The sequence below is a fragment of the Stigmatopora argus genome, chromosome 3 (assembly GCF_051989625.1).
Source record: "Stigmatopora argus isolate UIUO_Sarg chromosome 3, RoL_Sarg_1.0, whole genome shotgun sequence".
Lineage (NCBI taxonomy): Eukaryota > Metazoa > Chordata > Actinopteri > Syngnathiformes > Syngnathidae > Stigmatopora > Stigmatopora argus.
In genome coordinates this window covers 4,213,792-4,230,170 of record NC_135389.1, presented here as the reverse complement: position 1 = coordinate 4,230,170, position 16,379 = coordinate 4,213,792, and the positions used below count along the sequence as shown (strand labels likewise).

General features: G+C 44.6%; 2 protein-coding genes across 4 annotated transcripts in view; one reads left to right on the top strand and one right to left on the bottom strand.

The window, feature by feature from the left end:
• chka (choline kinase alpha) overlaps positions 1 to 2,670 on the bottom strand; it is a 41,037-nt gene extending 38,367 nt beyond the window's left edge. For all 3 annotated transcript variants that reach the window (XM_077595964.1, XM_077595966.1, XM_077595965.1), the window contains exons 1-2: positions 2,264 to 2,670; positions 821 to 929 (exon numbers count right to left, since the gene is read on the bottom strand). In XM_077595964.1, the coding sequence (XP_077452090.1) occupies positions 821 to 929; positions 2,264 to 2,499 (345 nt within the window). In that variant the 5' untranslated portion in view covers positions 2,500 to 2,670. The remainder of the gene's footprint in view (positions 1 to 820; positions 930 to 2,263) is intronic.
• A 3,195-nt stretch (positions 2,671 to 5,865) lies between these two features.
• LOC144071726 (uncharacterized) lies at positions 5,866 to 13,442 on the top strand. The gene is made up of 3 exons (XM_077597068.1): positions 5,866 to 6,162; positions 8,623 to 9,235; positions 12,488 to 13,442. The coding sequence occupies exons 2-3, from the start codon at positions 8,705 to 8,707 to the stop codon at positions 13,073 to 13,075; spliced, it is 1,119 nt and encodes a 372-aa protein (XP_077453194.1). The 5' UTR covers positions 5,866 to 6,162; positions 8,623 to 8,704; the 3' UTR covers positions 13,076 to 13,442.
• Positions 13,443 to 16,379: the final 2,937 nt, after the last annotated feature.

Below are 16,379 nucleotides of genomic sequence, written 5' to 3'. Positions count from 1 at the left end.
TAGTGTTGGCAGTCAGGTTTGTGCTTTAGAGTATAAAATGCCATTGTATTAGTCTGAGATTTCAGAGTTCCCATACTGTACCGTGTTTTTTGGTGGGTTCAACTGGGAACAAGAGTGCCCAAGGCATGCTCCTTTGGGAAGCCTATGGCAAAGAACACATGCATGTACAGCCTTGGGGGTACGTAACTATGTACAACAACACCTAACACGTGCATAAACACAGACACGGCAGGGGTGAAAGCATCCCCGCGCGTAAATTGAAGGTATAAACTCAGCATATCATCATCCACACAATCACACGCACCATTTGCTTAGTACCTTGTGCTTTTTGCTTTTGTTTTGTTGTTCTGCAGCCTTTGACTGTACTGTCTAACTTATAACTACTATGCCTTTTCTTGCTACTGTCACAATGAAATTTCCCGAATACGGGATGAATAAAGTTATCCAAAGTTATCCAATCCAATCCCACAAAGCCCATCCACCTGTCCTCTCTCTGTGTCCCATCCAGTAGCAATAGTAATACCTTTTTAGGTTTGTTTCTTGTCTGGTCGAAACAACAGAATATGGTTTGGGCATAGACAAGAGTTGTATCAGTCCTAAAATCAGACAAGGCAAGGTCTAAGTCAATTAAGTTAACAAAAAAAAACTACGTATTATTTTTTGCCTGTGTGACTGCTACCCTTGAAAACAAAACCAGCGAAAAAAAGAATTCACTGTGTAACCAGAATAGAAACACAAGAAACTCACTTTCGATTGTGTGCAGTTGTTAAGGCAGACAAGCTGTTAAGAGAAATTACAAAATAATAGTGAAGACTCCCACCTGCAGGATGGCCCCATAGAGGCGCAAAAGAATGTTTCTTGGCTCATCCCCCACAGTATCAACACTGTCTGGGAGGCTGCACAGGAAAAGCTTGTTACTCAGCCCACCTCTGGAAAACACACAATTGCAAAAAAAAATCTGAATGATTAATGAAATACTTTCCTGAAAGGAATCAGTGACAACTCTCCATTAGAGACAGGTACATTGCTTAGCTACATTTTTCTTCATTTCTAAGTTCATTCATTCATGTTCCATACCGCGCATCCTCGCAAAAGTTGTGAGGGTTGTTGTTGGAGCCTATCCCAGTCAAATTCGGGCGAAAGTCAGACTACACTCTAGACTGGTCGCCATTCAGCCGTAGGGCACAGAGAGAGACAGAGGACCAATCGCACTGACAATCATACCACCATCAGTGAGAATCGAGTCTGCGCCTGCCCGCACCAAAGTCAGGCGAGTGAACCTCTACACTATCAGGTGGCGCATTTCTAAGTACAATAGTGATTTTATAACAAGGTTGTGTTATAAACTGGAAATGGGTCAAAGAAAATGGAGGGTTGTTGAGAGAGAGCCAATGAGAGCCCAGTATATGGTGGAGTGAGCTTCTAAAGTGAGAATCAATCCATCCGCGACAATATTTTCTAAATAAAATAACAGATAAAGAATGCATGTACTTTTTGGGGGTTTTCGTAACTTGGATATTTTTCTTATCTCGAGGCATTAATTTGCATTTAAAAATGTTTCGTTTTTTACCTGGAAATTTTACACCTAGAGACATCCGTAAGTAGAGATATAACTGTACTTTAAACACAAAACAGGCAGCCCGGCGGATGAGTGGTTAGCACATCGGCCTCACAGTGGGAGTCCTGGGTTCAAAACCAGGTCGGTCCACCTGTGTGGAGATTGCATGTTCTTCCCGGGCCTGCGTGGGTTTTCTCCGGGTCCTTCGGTTTCCTCCCACATTCCAAAGACATGCATGGTAGGCTGATTGGACACTCTAAATTGCCACTAGGTACGAGTGTGAGCGTGAATGGTTGTTTGTCTCCTTGTGCCCTAAGATTGGCTGGCCACCAATTCAGGGTGTCCCCCGCCTCTGGCCTGAAGTCAGCTAGGATAGGCTCCAGCAACCCCCGCGACCCTAGTGAGGATAAAGTGGTTTAGAAAATGAAAAATGAGAGACAAAACAGCCCAAGCATTATTTCAAATTATTCTTAATACTGTAAAAAAACTATATACATTTATACGGAGTGCAGTCCTATCTTAAGCAAAAATAATACTACGATGAACAGTTTCATATTTTTTTAGGGTATTCACAATAGCAACAATTGATTGACAATGCAATGGTAGTTGTTAAATTCCTCTTACTCCCTTCAATGGGCACAATGCGTTGGATGTGTGTTTGTTTGAGCAACATTTTAGAACCAAACGATAAAAAACACGACGTACCTTATAATGGTGATATCAAAGTCGTCCTCTGCCAGGGTTTTCCATGCTCCATTGAGAAACTCCTTACACCAAAGATAAGCATTTAACCGCGTGTCCTGGTCAGGAAACTCAGGGCGAACCAGCTCCTTGCAGTCCTCCGGTCCATCAGGCTGAACCTGCAAGGCGGTCTCGCTCACTAGTAAACCAAGCGCCATGGAGGGGGATGCCGAAACCCCGTTGATAAATTTGGTTTTCATTTTAGCGTTTTAAACTGAAAACTCGAACAATTTCAATAACGTGTTAAGCAGAAGATTTTTAATCTATTTTAACGCTGTAATTGCGACAAAGAATGTGATCTTTAGTTCGCAGACGGGCAGGTTAAAGCGCACCAAGAAGCTGTGCGTGATAACGAAGAAGACTCGCCAGGCGTGCAGATTTACAGCCAAAATGGAAGGGCGTGGACGTTGTGGTCACGTGACTCACGTACACTAATCGCGTGGTCTGATTGGTTGGCTCGGGCGCAGCCTGGTGGAATGGGTTGTCTGCGTGTGGACCTTAACAAGCCTTTCATCATTCATTTCAATCATTAAGCATGTAATAAATTGAGCACTGCACGACATGACAAGGAATTCTGGGATTTAAATTGAGTTATTTTGGACATCAAGGTCGTCAAAGTAACCATGAAGTTCTGTGTTAAAATATCATATTGCATACCTGTCAACCTCTGCCGATAACTGGCAGTTTTCGGCAGAGGTTGACAGGTATGAATTATTGTGATCCTTGAAGGTATGAACAGAAATATACGTATTAGAATAAGTTACAAAAGACATTAACCCTTTCAATGAACGAGTTATAATTAATTATTCATTCATTTTCTGAACCGCTTTATCCTCATTATGGTCGCGGGGGGTGCTGGAGCCTATCTCAGCTGACCACCGGCCAGAGGCGGGGGACACCCTGAATTGGTGGCCAGCCAATCACAGGGCACAAGGAGACGGACAACCATGCACATGCTAAAACATTAGCATTCACTTCCAGTCAAATTAGATGTCTATTGCCTTGGTATCGTGACTTGGTAGAAATGTGCACAGATTTCATAGATATTTTCAACTGTTTGAGGCAACCAGTAGATGTTCACGCTTTATACATGTTTACAACATTAACGACACACTAAAAATTCTTAACACAGTGGTACCTCGAGATACGAGCTTGAGGCGTTTCGGGACTGAGCTCGTATGTCCATTTACTCGTATCTCAAATGAACGTTTCCCATAGAAATAAACTAAAAACAAATTAATTCGTTCCAGCCCTCTGAAAAAAAAACAGGATATTGGATTGGAAAAACATTTTTATTTGTTCTAATTCGCCATCGATTAACAAAGTAACAAATAACTAGTGGTTATAATGTTTAATAGTACTAAAATTAGACGGATTTTGCGGAGGGGAGAGAGAGAGGGACATAGAGAGGGCGAGACCTTTTGCATGGCAACGCGCTTGTAACATAACATAAACACATTTAAATGAACTTGGATTACGATACAGACACACTCAAAAATAAATGTAATCTAACCTTACACTAAACTTAATTCAAATTTTGTTTTACATTTATATAACCTTTCTTCTCCCGGGTTGGCTCTATTTGCCCGGCCTCCACCCTAGACTTTCAGCTGCAGCTAAAAGGAACCTATCGAGGGTTGTTTGCTTTTGTCTTGCCTTCAAAATGTTCCCAAAATGATGCACACAAATGTCCCCACAAAAGGATAACACACGACCATTTGCCAACGAGAAGTAGTATATATACTTCTCTCGTATTAGCGATCGCTCCGTCATTCTGCACTAACTAACAGAGGGAAAAACACTGAAAAAATGCAACGCTCCGCCCAGTGCTCGTAGAGACATTCATGCGAGGGAGTTGCGGGGAGAGAGACAGTGCCCATAATGTTCTCATGAGCAGCCTCTCGCGTCCGCTGTATGCTCGTATATCAAAATTTGTCTCGTATCTCAAGATAAATATTTGCTCGAAATTTTACTCGTATCTCAAATTGCTCATATGTCGGGGCACTCGTATGTCGAGGTATTACTGCATTTTATTTTCTGAGATTGAGGCTTTCGATCCCAGGTCCGGACCTTCATGTGTGGAATTAACATTTTCCTCCTAGGATTGCGTGGGTTTTCTCCAGGTACTCCAGTTTCTTACCCGTGATTGGCTGGCCACCCGGTGCCCAATGGCTGTGATAGGTTCCAGCACACCCTGCGACCCTTGTGAGGATAAGCGATATAGAAAATAAATGAATTTCATTAATGTAGTTTTATTAATATTTAGTTGATTTATAAATCTATTCATAATTATAGAATACTATGCATATTAATGCTTTCATTTTCCATTCCGCTTATCCTCACATTAGTCACGTTTGGTGGCCAGCCAATTGCGAGGAAGAAACTGGACCCGTAGAAAATCCACGAAAGCCCGGGGAAAAAAAGCAAATTCCACACATGAAGATCCGGACCTGGGATCGAAAGCAGGACACAAAACACTGTTCAAACAATTTGCCATGCATGTATTTGGGGTTGTGGGAAGAAACTGAAGTACCTGGAGAAAATCCATGTATGGTAGGCTGATTGAACACTCTAAATTGCCCCTATGTATGAGTGTGAGAGTGAATGGTTGTTCGTCTGTGCCATGCAATCGGATGGCCACCGATAGAGGGTGTCCCCCGCCTCCGGAGTACCTAGATAAAACCCACGCAACCCATACTGAGTAGCTCATCGCTCACTGATACTTCAGTTAGAACCAACAAAGCAAACTAGAGGAAAAGAATCCTTCACTGGGTGTTTTGCAATGACAATTTTCAGTATTCGATAAAATGACTCAGCGGCCCGTTAGGTAAGTAGTTAGCGCATTGGCTTCGCAGTTCTGGGGTCCTGGGTTTGAACCCAGGTCAGTCCTCCTGTTTGGGGTTGGCATGTTCTCCCTGGGCTTGTGTAGGTTTTATTTCCACTTTCCTCCCACATTTCCAAAAAATGCATGGTGGGCTGGTTGGTCACTCTAAATTACCCTGAGGTATGAGTGGGAGAGTGAATGGTTGTCTGTCTCCTCATGCCTTGCGATCGGCTGCCCACCGGTTTCAGGGTGTCTGGCCTGAAGTCAGCTGGGATAGGCTCAAGAAACCCCCTCTGCCCTAGTGAGGATAAAGTGGTTCGGAAACGAATGAGGCGGCCTGGTGGAGCGAGTGGTTAGCGCGTCGGCCTGACAGCTCGGGTCCTGGTTCAAATCCAGGTCATGTCCACTTGTGTGGAATTTGCATGTTCTCCCCGGGCCTGTGTGGGTTTCTTCCAGATACTCTGGTTTCCCCCCACATTCCAAAAACATTGGACACTAAAATTGCCCCGAGGTGTGGTGTGAGTGTGCATGGTTGTCCGTCTCCTTGTGCCCTACGATCGGCTGGCCACCCCCCGCCTCTGGCCTGGAGTCAGCTGGGATAGGCTCCAGCACCCCCAACGACCCTAATGAGGCTAAAGCCGTTCAGAAAATGAAATTAGATGAGAAATGAATGAATGAATGAACTTCCATGCAATAAGAAGCGGGTTGCGCCCTCTATGGTTTCAATTGACACAGTACAACACGACGCTGATGACTACGTCACGGCAGCGAAGTCCTTCGCACACAGTAACCACAGAAGTCAGCTGTCTGGCACGAGTGGCTCCAAGCGGAAAATAGAGAAAAAACACAACTTTTGTAAAGTGTTAGGACTTCTACGCTACCCACAAAGTTGAGACGTCTCTGTTTGAGTTTTCTTATAACCTGGAAAACGAAGGCTTTCGTCGGAAACTCATTTCTTTCATCTTTCTTTGCCTTAGCTAATAGCATGTTAGCTTTATAAACCGGGGGATCGAGGGTGCAGAGCCTGTTCGTCCAAAAGGTAACATAAACGTCGTTTTATTTTCAATATGCACCCTTATTGTTGGAAAATTATGTAAACTGCATTTTTATTCATAACGATTGCAGTAATTTATGTACTGAATAAGAATAGGGTTCCAAATCGGTGAAAAAAAACCGATTTATGTTGTGTGTAAAGCGACTTTTTAAACTTATTTGACTCCAATTTATCAGGTGCATATTTGAGGTATAGACAGACACGTGGAAAACTATAATAGTCAACAATGTATTTTAATTTGACACTACATTAAAATAAATATTTATGTTGCTTAATTTACTGCTTGATAACATCCCCAAGGCATTTTGCATAATATGAATCTTCTCAGCACGATGATATCTCTATGTACTGTTATTAAACTACAGCCTTTGTATTTTTTACTCAACCCCAAATTAGATGGATATTTGATATACCGTATTGGCCCGAATATAAGACGACCCCCTCTTTTTCAAGACTCAAATCGGCAAAAAGACTTTTTGAACACCAAATGTAATGTTTATTCAGAAAATAATTACAGTACATCTAAAACTAATTTTAACAATATATTCAAGAGTCTTGAAACAAATCTGAATACGAAATACATTGCAATAATATAATGCAAACGGATTTAAACTTAAGAGTCGATGAGATCTGTCATGTCAGAACATTACTCTTAACAAACATTGTCTTCGCGGTGCTCAGTGTCAATGTCCTCACTCCCATCCTCTGGCTACTCCCATATCACGTCATCTTTTACTGCCGTCTAGGGCATTTGATATGCAACATTTTTTAAACCCGTGGATGATGCTCTTTGAGGAAACTGCATCCCATGCGTGGAGGATTCACTCATAGAGCAAACGTACCGGAGGCACCTGAATCTTTCCAGTCGGTATGAGCGCGTGATTACCAGACAGGAGCCACACTGTGTATTTCTTTCCCAGATTGTCTTTGAATGGTTTGTTGACCACAACATACAACACCTGCATCTGACTTGTCATTCCCCCCGGAATGATCACCAAGTCGCCCTAGACCGCCTTCGCTTGTTTTTTGACTGGATCAGACAAGTGTCAACGAAATGCATCCAAAATCAGCATGTTTCTCTTTTTCTGAGTCCCCCAAGCCGTCTGCACCGCACAACCTTGAGCCAGTCCAATACAAGCTTCATTTCCATCCAGCCCTTTTCCTGGGCGCGTACAATAATGCCAGCTGGCATCGCCTCCTTAGGTACTGTCCTAGTTTTAAAATCACATACGGAGGAAGTTTGGTTCCGTCTGCGAGGCAGGCTAACATGTTTTTTCCGTTAGTCATTGCGAATGGCGTATATACTACTTCTCGTTGGAAAGTGGTCGTGCGTTATCCTATTGTGAGGATATTTGCGTGCATCCTTTTCGGAATATTTTGAAAGGAATACAAAAGCAAACTACCCTCGATAGGTTGCACCTGAAAGTCAGGGTGGAGGCGGGCGGGGCAAATAGAGCCAGAAGAAAGGTATAAAAATGTAAAACAAAATTACAATTAAGTTTAGTGTAAGGTTAGATTAAACTTATTTTTGAGTGTGTCTGCATCGTAATCCAAGTTCATTTAAATTTGTTTATGTTACGTTACGAGCGCGTTGCCGTGCAAAAAATCGACATACGAGCTCAATCCCGGAACGCATTAAGCTCGTATCTCAAGGTACCACTGTACTCCTCTCGTATTAGCGAAAAAGCTCTGCCATTCGCTCTGACTAACGGGGAAAAAATCACTGAAACATTGTAATGCTCCGCCCACTGCTCATAGAGACATTACACGAGGGAGTTGCAACCAGAAAGACAGTGCCCATGATGTTCTTATGCCTCTCGCGTCCACTGTATGCTTGTATATCAAAATTTGTCTAGTATGTCAAGATAAATATTTGGTAGAAATTTTACTCGTATCTCAAATTGCTCGTGTGTCGGGGCACTCGTATGTTGAGGTATTACTGTACCTGTACGTAATTGTATACACGTTTGCTGTGCTATGCGTGAAACTGAAATTTTCCTTTCTCATCAAACCCATTTTTCAAAAGAGAATTTTTTTTAATAGCACAACAACTGTCTTTTGGTTCTAAACAAACAGGGGGGCCCGGCTTTTCAATATGGTAGCGATTGTGGATGAGTTTTGGCCATATTGCCTTGCAATTTCGGTCAACCGCATGCCACCATCGTGCTTTGGCCTGTCTTTTTCTTAGAGTACAGTCATGAACATTGGCCTTAACTGCGGCCAGCGAAGCCTGTAGTTATTTGTATGTTTTTCTAGGTTGAAATTTGTGTTTGTGATAAATTTGCAAAATACACTGAAATCAGGAAGGGGGCAAATACTTTTTCACAGCACTATATAACCCCTTTCTTATCAGTAAATCACTTTTTTTTCAGCAGGCCAATAAAGAAATTGTTTTCTGTTTCTCAACGTGTCACTTATGTTCTTCTTTTCTCACCTATCTTTAAGATGAAGAGAAAGATTTATGGCAAAGCCTGACAGCAAAGCCTCCCAGTGGAGATTCTAACATCCACCACTGGCCACCATTGACATGTCACCGCGTAAAAGACCCTTGGTTCCTGTAAGCAACCGGCGGAAAGCTGTGGACGACTACTTCGCTTTCAACTTCCTGCCTGTGGAGTGCCAGCTACATGTGTTGTCTTTCCTGAATGAGGTGGATAAATGTAGTTGTGCTCTAGTTTGTGTGAGCTGGAGTTGCCTTGTTCGTTCATGGAAGCTCTGGCGTGTTGCTGATTATTCACGTCGAGGAGTCTTCCACTTGGGGCAAGAGGGACTGCTTGTCTCCAATCGAGAGTTTGTGAGGTGGAAATCCTGGGTTCACCACTACACTCACCATCTCATCTCACGCCGTGCCAGCCTTCTCACACTGAAGGCTAGCTTTGATTTGGGTGATCACTGTAACAAGTGGCGTGACCTATTAAGCCATCTTTTGGATAATGTTCACTGCAGGGACCTCAGTCAGTTAGACCTCAACTGGACGTTTACGCTTCTTGAACCGCTGGACCTCAGGGTTCATTCCAGCTCCAGTTCCCACCAGGACAGCATCACTAAGATGGACCAGGTAACATGATATTTATTCACATGGATTGTGTAACTATTTATTGACTCCACAGCAATCATATATATAGAGCAGCAGAGAGATAGCCACTCGCAGTCTGCTAAAAAGACTTGTTAATACTATTTGCCAGCCAAGAACAAAAAAATGAAACAGTCAAGCACGTTTTGGGCAATATAAACCACCAGTGAAATTTCCCGAATACGGGATGAATGAAGTTATCCAATCCAATCCAGTTTATTTATATATGATATAAAGCAGTAGGGCAAAAAGTATTTGTTCTCCACAAAATAGCTGATTCACAATTTTGTTCGAATGTGCTCTCTCTCACGCTCCTTTGGGTGCATGTGCCTGCTACTATAACATTCAATCATTCTTCATCTTCCATACTTGAAAGGGTTGCGAGGGTTGCTGGAGCCTAACCCAGCTGTCTCCGGGCAAAATGCAGACTACACCCTAGACTGGTTGCCAGTCAGTCGTAGGGCAGACAGAGAGACAAACAACCATCCACACTCCCAATCATACCGCCACCAGCGGGAATTGAGCCCGCGCCTGCCCGCACCGAAGTCAGGCGAGTGAACCGCTACATCACGAGGCGGCGTTCCTTTAACATCTTTGGTTTATATTGTGTATACTGTGATCCATCTTCACTTCGCGGCTTCACTACATTGCAGAATTTTTTTCTGGGGAAAAAAATCATAAAAATGCAAAATCCATGCTGAAACTCGCAAGCGGAATCCACTTCCCTGTCTTCCGCTTGCCACTGAGAAAATGGCGGAAGACAGAGGTTTGTCACACAACTCAGCACTGGGGTAAAACGATGGCGGGCACCGGGCGGTGTCTGTCAATTTTATCTGAAAATACAGCTTTCTGAGCCCCTGTGCGGGCTAATTTTTATCAGAAATGAGAGTCCCGGGCAACGTTACAGTGGACAGCCTTATCCGAAAATAGAGCAGTTTGGCCGGCAAGCATGGCGGGAAGCCGGGATGGAAGTTGAGATTCAATTGAAGTCCAGGCAGTGGGCTGAGGAGCAAAGTGGAAGTCTAATTTCCCGGCCGGTTGGCCGGCCATCCTGCGGCACATGCCGGCCGTGTCGGCTAGCCATCCAGCAGCACATGCCAGTCGTGTCGGCCGGACATCCGGGGGCACATGCCGGCCACGTCGGCCGGTCATCCGGCGGCGCATGCCGGCCGCGTCGGCCGGCCATCCGGCGGCGCATGCCGGCCGTGTCGGCTAGCCATCCAGCAGCGCATGCCAGTCGTGTCGGCCGGCCATCCGGGGGCACATGCCGGCCACGTCGGACGGTCATCCGGCTGCGCATGCCGACGGCGCCGGCCGGCGGCGCATGCCAGCCGCATCGGCCAGCCATCCGGCGGCGCATGCCGGCCGCGTCGGCTGGCCATCCGGCGGCACATGCCGGCTGCGTCGGACGGTCATCCGGCTGCGCATGCCGACGGCGCCGGCCGGCGGCGCATGCCAGCCGCATCGGCCAGCCATCCGGCGGCGGATGCCGGCCGCGTCGGCTGGCCATCCGGCGGCGCATGCCGGCCGCGTCAGGCGGCCATCCGGGGGCACATACCGGCCGCGTCGGCCGGCCATCCGTTGGCACATGCCGGCCGTAACGGCCGGCCATCCGGCGGCGCATGCCGGCCGCGTCGGCTGGCCATCCGGCGGCACATGCCGGCTGCGTCGGCCGGCCATCCGGCGGCACATGCTGGCCGTGTCGGCTAGCCATCTGGCAGCACATGCCGGCTGCGTCGTCTGGCCATCCGTTGGCACATGCCGGCCGGGTTATCCGGTGGCACGTGCCGGTGACATTGGCCCACGATCCGGCGGTGCATGCCGGCAGCGAGCGAGGTCTGCCCCGCACCTGGCCCCAGCCGGAACAGGCAGGCAGTTTCTTGGAAAAGGATGCCACTCTTATTCAAAAATGAACAGACTGTGTTTGGGTTCACACGGATCGCATGATGCCTTCCCGGACATTTTTATTCAAATATTAACTGAATCATCATCATGTGTGGGAACGCTGCCAGCTGGCTTCATGGTAAAGCCAGCCTGAATGAACAAGTTCGACTTTACATTTCAAAAGCCAGAAGCCATTCTTTTACTAATGTGATTGCACTGTAGTTTACATATTTAAATTTTATTAAGACGTGATAGACAGTTTTTGCATGATTTGAATTTGAGTGGACCAAAATTTCCTCAAAGCCACCCAGAAGTCATTCTTCATGGTCTCACCGAACTCCTTCTATGCCCAGGTTTTTCCCTTGGAGACGAACAGAGCCGCATGCTGCCTCGCCACCAGGTACCCGTCAGCTGCCTCCGGAGTCCAGTGGGCCAAAAAGGCCTGAAAGGACTCCTTTTTCAGCCTGACGGCTTCCCTTACCGCCGGTGTCCACCAGAGGGTTTTGGGGTTGTCGCCACAACAGGCACGACAGCCTTGCGGCCGCAGCTCTGGTCTGCCGCCTCAGGAATAGAAGCTCCGAACCTGGTCCACTCGGAAGCAATGTCGCCGGCCTGTTCTCGGACGTGAGAAGCTCTGTAGGAGGTGGGGGTGAAACTCCTTCTGACAGGGGACTACGCCAGGAGCTCCCAGCAGACCCTCACAAAACGTTTGGGCATGGGCATCTGCGCCCACCATTGGAGCCAAGTCACCACCAGGTGGTGATCGGTTGACAGCTCCACCCCTCCCTTACCCGAGTGTCCAAGACATGCGGCCGCAGGTCCGATGACACGACCACAAAGTCGATTATCAAACTGCGGCCTAGGGTGTCTTGATGCCAAGTGCACATAAGGACACCCTTGTGCTTGAACATGGTGTTCATTATTGTCAGTCCACCACGAGTGCAGAAATCTAACAATAGAACACTACTAGGGTTCCGATCATAGATTACCAAAACATGCGCAATAACAACCTCGCACAAGCAGGTGGGATCGTCGAAGACGGGCCCCATTGCCTGTACTGAAATAATCTCCCCTACGATTGACTGACGACCAGTCTAGGGTGTAGTCTGCCTTTCGCCCAAAGACAGCTGGGTTAGGCTCCAGCAACCCCCACTACCCTTTCGAGGATGAGTGGTTTGTAAGATGAATGGATGAATGAATACTGAAATAATCTTGTTCAATTTGATTTCAAATCCCTGTTGATTAAGTTTAGAGCCAAAAAGAAAAAAAAGTTGTGTTAATATTTATTGAACCTACTGTATGTATAAGCAGCTTTGTCCCATTTTCTCAAGCCAGCTTAATGTATTTTCACAGGTGACCAATTTCCAGGAGCTGATGACCAAACTCACCCAGAGCTGTCCCCGTATCACCAAGATGAGGTTACACTTTGACTGGTCAGATTTGTCAGTGTCTCTGCTCACCCAGTTTCAGCAGCTTAAAGTCCTTGAGCTCAAGTACTTCTGGGTCTTCAAAGGAGTGACTCCATCCACACTACAGACTCTAACATCATCCCTCCCTAACCTAAGATCTCTAACCTTACACATACTGGTACCGCTGAGGAACCTCGGTATTTCTTACACTCTGGAGTCGCTTTCTTTGGAGTTCTTAGACGTGTCACCCAGCAGAGGCCTGGTTTTCTCTTGCCTAAAGCTGCCTGCTCTGCGTGAGCTCAGAGCCACGAAAATTGTGCGCGGCATCACATTGGACAGGCGCACCAGGTTGAGGATCCAAAGTCGCTGGCCCTGTTTGTATCACGTTCTTCGAGAAGGAACGCCAAGACTCCAGGCCCTCAACAATGAGAGACTCCTCCCTACGTGGAGAGAGAACAGCTATGGGGAACTATCAGCTATTCTGGAAGGGTCCTGTTATTGCATTCAGCATCTAGACAGCTGGCTGTGGTAACCAATTCTGTGAATGTTCTGTATTTGCTGTATTATTGTTTTCCATTACTAGCACAAAGTAGTCCCATGTAAGTGAAATGACGCTTGATGTGAAAAACTGTTAGTTTGTTCCACATCAATCGGAATGTAGCTTGACGACTCCAGACTTTTGTTTGCATAGCCTACACATTGGAAAAAAGCATGAAGTTAAATGTTTCATCCTATACTTTGGCTAACCATTCCTAGATTCAGTCAATTCAAACAGAAATGACAGAAAGACCAACTTCAAACCAGAGAAGGGACAAACGATATGAATGAAGATGATGGCTGAGATGTGTTTAAGATTTTAGATTTATTTTCCTTGACCAAATAAATGCACTGGAATTATAGCTTTCATTTTAATATATTATTTTCATGGTGGCCCTATATTAATGTTAAGCCTTTCATGAACGTTGCACGGGTCCATTGGGGTGCATATCAATGGTGGACTGATTATTGACACAAACATTTCATGTGTGTGTATATTTATGCATATATATATATATATATAGTAATTACTCGAATATAACACGCAGGTTTTTGCTATATAATTAATTCCAATAGTTGGGGGTGCGTGTTATAATCAAGAACTAAAATAAATTACAAATTTTCGATCGAAAAAAGCATTGTCAAACTCACTTTGACGCACGGATTTTACGTCATCTCGTACAGCTGACGCACGGATTTTACGTCATCTCCTAAAGCCGACGCATGGATTTTACGTCATCTCGTAAACCCGATCGAAAATCGGAAAGCCGAGACCACCACTGCCCCCCTCTAGCCTTGTACTCGTCTCAGTTCACCCTCTCTCAGTTCAGTGTTATAATCAATAACTAAAATAAATTATAAATTTTCGATCGAAAAAAGCATTGTCAAACTCACTTTGACGCACGGATTTTACGTCATCTCGTACAGCTGACGCACGGATTTTACGTCATCTCCTAAAGCCGACGCATGGATTTTACGTCATCTCGTAAACCCGATCGAAAATCGGAAAGCCGAGACCACCACTGCCCCCCTCTAGCCTCGTACTCGTCTCAGTTCACCCTCTCTCAGTTCAGTGTTATAATCAATAACTAAAATAAATTATAAATTTTCGATCGAAAAAAGCATTGTCAAACTCACTTTGACGCACGGATTTTACGTCATCTCGTACAGCCGACGCACGGATTTTACGTCATCTCGTAAAGCCAATCGGATGATGTGTTGTGGGAGGAAGAGCAAGTTGACGCATACCGGCTGTAGCCAATCCATTGATTCCTTTCGTTTCCTGTATTTAAGTAGCAACGCGTCATCACACGTCGCCGGATCGTTCACTATCGTTGACTATCATTGACTGTTGTTAGCGGTTGCTAGCGGTCGCTAGCTGTCGTTATTCTGTTGCCTCTGTCCGTATGCGCGCCGCATGCGGCCACGTTTGTTTCCACGCCTTGGTTGATTCATTAAAGGACTCCGTATCACGCTGAATGCCTCGTCCTCTCCTGCTTCCTGTATTTGGGTCTACCTACATCCACGGTCGCGTCGCACAACGCGGCGCGACCGTAACAGATGCCCTCGATCGCGCTGCGACGACCCAGCGACGCGGCGCGATCATAACAAGAGGACAGACAAAGAGAGAGAGGAACTCTTCATTTGAAGGATTCTAATGAATAAATTTGTTTGAACAAAACAATCGTGAAACGAAGAAAAAAAGGTAAGATTTCTGATTTTCGTCAGCGGGAAATTTTAGGTGCGCACTATATTCGAGTACTGCGTTTTTCCAGATTTTTTTGGCCCAAAATGACCTGCGTGTTATTTTCGAGTGCGCGTTATATTCGAGTAATTACGGTATATATAATATTATTTATATATATATTATATATATTATATATTGTATATACAGACGCTCCCCTACTTACGAACATTCAACTTACGAACAACGGTACATACGAACATGTCTGCAAATTGCGTTTAAGTCCAAAAATGTTCGCAAGTCCAATTTTGTATTTCGGGCCTTTTTCGGAGTAGTACTTCTTTCCGCCGCTAATACCGACGCCTGGCGCTGTGAGAGCTCAGCTCACCCAGCATCTACCTTCTTCTTCGTTGCAATGCGGAAGTGCGTGAATGTATCTCCAGTGTGCAAAGAACCTTTTTCATTTGTATCATTAAATATCTCATGCATCCAATATTGAATATGGTTGGTAAAAAGCTAAAGGCTTCTATTGAGAGAGTTGCAAGGAAGAGGCAAGCCATTTCATTTGAAACGAGTGGCAATAATAACGAAGCTTGATGCGCGTGAGAGTGGTGAGCGTTGCACATTCAGTACCATTTATAAACAGAAAGATCGAGCAGCAGGACCCAAATATTGATCGTTGCACAAAGTTTGCAAATCAATTGAATGATGCCATACAGTGCTACCGCATAATTTATGATGAAAAAAAGAAGAAAACTGTGCAATCGTCATTAGGTCGCTTCTTTTGGCCAGTTTCTAATACATAAATCTATCTCTCTCTACAGTACTGTACATATTCTCTCGATTTTATTAAATGTTTTTTTTTCAGTACAAACCAATGCGTGTTACTTATACAAGCCTTAAACATACAAATGCACTTATATAAACCTTCAATATACTTATATTGGCCTTAAACATAAATTATAATACAAAATATAGCACAGAATCAACTTACAAACAAATTCAACTTATGAACAATCGCTCGGAACCAATTGCGTTCGTAAGTAGGGGAGCGTCTGTACTACATGTTCTTGCTACATTGAGTCGTCAATGGGGAGATGTTTGCAAATACTGGGGATTATGGACTGTGGATGAGACGTTTTAATTTTTTTATCTTTTTATCCCCTACATCACAGGTGTCAAAATGGCAACCCGGGGGCCAAATCTGGCCCGCTGCATCATTTTGCGTGGCCCGAGAAAGTAAATCATGAGTGCCGACTTTCTCTTTTAGGATCAAGTTCAAATGAAGTTTATAGATGTATATTATATTTCCTGATTTTCCCCTTTTTAAATACATAATTGCAATTTTTAATGCATTTTTTGCTGTTTGTGTTTTTAGTTCAAAAAGCATTTTGTAAAATCTAAAAATAAATAATTACAAATATTTTCTGTTTTCCATTTTAATATTGAACATAAAAATATTTTCTTTCCTTTTGAAATGAAAAACAAATGATTAAAAAACTAAGAAAAAAAAAGCTCAAATAAACATTGTTTTCGATCTATGAAAACTTGAATATTGAGGTTTTCTGATCCATTTCTTTCAATCCGATTTTTAAAATAAAATCTAAATATTATT